Raw genomic sequence first — 3,088 nt, 5'->3', positions numbered from 1 at the left:
TAAAGCAGTTTCCTAATCTTGGCAAAGCAAACCTCAGTCACTTTAGCATTTACCATGATTACCTAAGAAAGTATCACTGTAGCAACTTCTGAATAAATATTTAAATGAACAAATGAATGAGTGCACAAACTAAAAGACATAAATACATGAGGATGATTGACATCAAAAGCTTCATGATTATTTGTGTAAGTGATTTGGTGAGAAGATATTAATGATAAAAAGTTATTCTAGGGGTAAGGAAAAAAATCTATATGTCTTTAAAAGTGAACTACATAGCCTAAAATCATAAATGAAATATCCTAATGTAAAGCATCATTATGAAATAGCATGTGAAGTCACATCAATAAATCAAGGGAAAAAACAAAGAATAATAACTCACCGAGGTATCTTGTGTGACAATGACTATGTGGCTACACCTATTTATTTTACTCAAAGTTAGCCTGTACATGTAATACATTAAGACTGCTGGTCCACAGAGAAGCCAAAATATCACTGCTTTAAAATTAAATTTTATTTAATGAATGTTATTATTACCAAGTCTTAAAAACTTACATGCTGCTGTGATTCTAAAGAAAAGCAGACTAGGCCTTAGATACATATTAAGCACAGAACATGCAAGGTCCATTAAACAGCTGAAATAGATCTTAAAAGTGGCCTGTGTATACTCCCTAATGCCACTGTAGTGTGTGCAGTATTTTTCAATATATATTTGTACATATGCTGGTGAATCATGATCCAAGGTCCTTGTCCAGGTTAAATTACATTCCCAAAGGTATTTTTCTCTTAATAACATGGAAAAGGACTAGGAAGTTCCGGAACAATGGAGGCTGTAGTGCTCTCTCCCAACAGATTGATGGATGTCTTCTTCCTGATTCACTCTCCAGAGTAATACAGTAACAGTGAAAGACTTCCTGGTGGAGACACCAGGGTACTGGAGAAGGATTTTTTAAAATTCTAGAATTTTTCTCTTTCAGTACTTCCTAATCCTTTTCTCTGCATATTTCTTTCAATCATTGTGACTACTCTTCACCTGTTAGCCTATTTCAACATAGCGTTAATTAGACGGAGAATAGAAGCAATTTTCTAGGTAAATCAGCAAAAAAAAAAAAGTTATTTTGGGGGTAAATTAACTGTGTTAGTTTTCTACTCAACATTTTCTAATACAGTTAAAATATTTGTGGTTATTTCCCTGATTAACCTCAGGGAATACCACTTTATGGTAACTCTTCTTATTTCTTTCATAGAAAACTTACTATATTTATACGATATCATCTAACTAAGATCTTAACAAATACAAAAAAACTTCAGATCATTTTTTCTGATTCTCTCTCCTTTTACATCAAGAAGCATACATTATTTGAAATCTCCTCCCCTGATCCTTTTCCATATCTTCTTAGGAAATGTTTCTTCAGCTCCAAAAACAAAACTATTTCTAAATAGTCTTACTTGTAATACCATTATCTTCATTTTTTTACATGATAATTTCATTGGGTGGGTGATCTATCTAAATTTATATCTATACTGTATCGTAACAGTTATTAAGATTTAAAAAGCACTTTAAATATGTCCTAATCCTACTCACATTTTACGGTTTATTTCAGTTGCCCCTTCTTTGGCAAACTCTTGCCTGGATCTCTCACTGATGGTAATCTCTTCTTCTTAATATAACCTCTGATGTACTTTATCTGTTACAACTCTTTATAAAATTTATTATTTTCTACCATAGAGTATGGCTAATTGGCTATTTTTATAAATACTACTTTATAAGACTGTAAGCTCCTTGGGTACAGTATTCCCATCTGATAAATCTTTTTATCACTCACATGTCCTATTATAGCTATCAATACATATTTATCAAATAAATGAATAAATGAATGACTAAATGTATGCTGGTAAATTTACATTCATACTTACTTGCTTGCCCTTTCTAGACTCTTACCTCCTTGTATACCCAGAGATTAGCCTAGTTGCTGGCGTATAATAGACACTCAATAAGTACCACTGAATAAAAAATAAAACTCTAAGTGACAAGACAGCTAACTACTTCAAAAGGGTACCTTGCTTTTGGGTGGTGGGCTGTTTGTGCTCTTGTCTGTGTGAATGCTGGTAGGAGATACAGCAGCACCAAGGTTGCCTTGGGGTATGCCTGGAAGCTTCCCTCCTGGAGATACCTGCATTGCAGCTAGCTGGGCAGCATATAACTGCTACAGAAGAAAAAGAGAGAGAGAGAGAGAAGTATTATGAATAATAAAATAAACACACTTTTCAGAAAGTACTGATATTCAGATACAGTATTTTTCCTATGGGTGTTTTTGTTTAGTGCCCCGGAATATTTAAAGGAAGAAGCTGTCCCCTCAACTTTCTTGACTTACTTCTCATAGGAGAAATGACAGATACTACATATAAAGGATCTCAGCTTTAGTATGTCCTGGGACTCAAAGCAAATAACAGTCATCCATATTTATCTTTCCCAATGTCTACAGAGCGTAATTATATCATATTTGGTTAAGAGTTCTTTTTGCTCTACTTTAAATTTACATAGTGTGTTACACAAAATACAGCTGCACGTACATAGTAATTTTCTTACGATACATAGTGGTTCAAGCCTTGTCTACCTTTTTTCTTTGACTTGTTGAAATGAGCACCTGTAACAATTTTTCTGAGTATTGCTTGTGTGGAAATACAGAAAAGGCATCGATAGGGAATGGCAGGAAAGTATTTAAAGAGCATTATCTGGTCAGTCTACCTACAATGATAAAAACTAACTGGATGCTTGCCCGAAGTTCACTTTACTTCATGACATGTAAACACAGACAAATCTCAAATTATCTGGAGCATTAGGGTTTAAAGCAATACTGTCTAAAACACACACTCTTCCACTAAGCCGTCACTTAATAATTCTTATGGAATAACCAATAAAATTCTCTAAGTTATTAATAAATTAAAAGAAAAGTTTTACTTTGATAATGATAGCCGTATGATATAGTATCCTAAAACAAGGTTGCTTTAGACTCAAATCACCACATCAAATATTTAGATTAATACTCCTTCCATCTTCATTCAGCACTTTGTGTATGTGTATGAGGAA

General features: G+C 33.5%; 1 protein-coding gene across 5 annotated transcripts in view; it reads right to left on the bottom strand.

The window, feature by feature from the left end:
• Positions 1 to 3,088, bottom strand: part of SOX5 (SRY (sex determining region Y)-box 5) — an 894,001-nt gene that overhangs the window by 98,732 nt on the left and 792,181 nt on the right. For all 5 annotated transcript variants that reach the window (XM_012641046.1, XM_012641047.1, XM_012641045.1 and 2 more), the window contains one exon: positions 2,058 to 2,204. In XM_012641046.1, the coding sequence (XP_012496500.1) occupies positions 2,058 to 2,204 (147 nt within the window). The remainder of the gene's footprint in view (positions 1 to 2,057; positions 2,205 to 3,088) is intronic.

This window comes from Propithecus coquereli, unplaced genomic scaffold, assembly GCF_000956105.1.
Source record: "Propithecus coquereli isolate 6110/MARCELLA unplaced genomic scaffold, Pcoq_1.0 Scaffold16, whole genome shotgun sequence".
NCBI classification, from domain to species: Eukaryota; Metazoa; Chordata; class Mammalia; order Primates; family Indriidae; genus Propithecus; species Propithecus coquereli.
The sequence above is the reverse complement of the archived record's forward strand: the minus strand, read 5'-3'. Positions and strand labels throughout refer to the sequence as shown.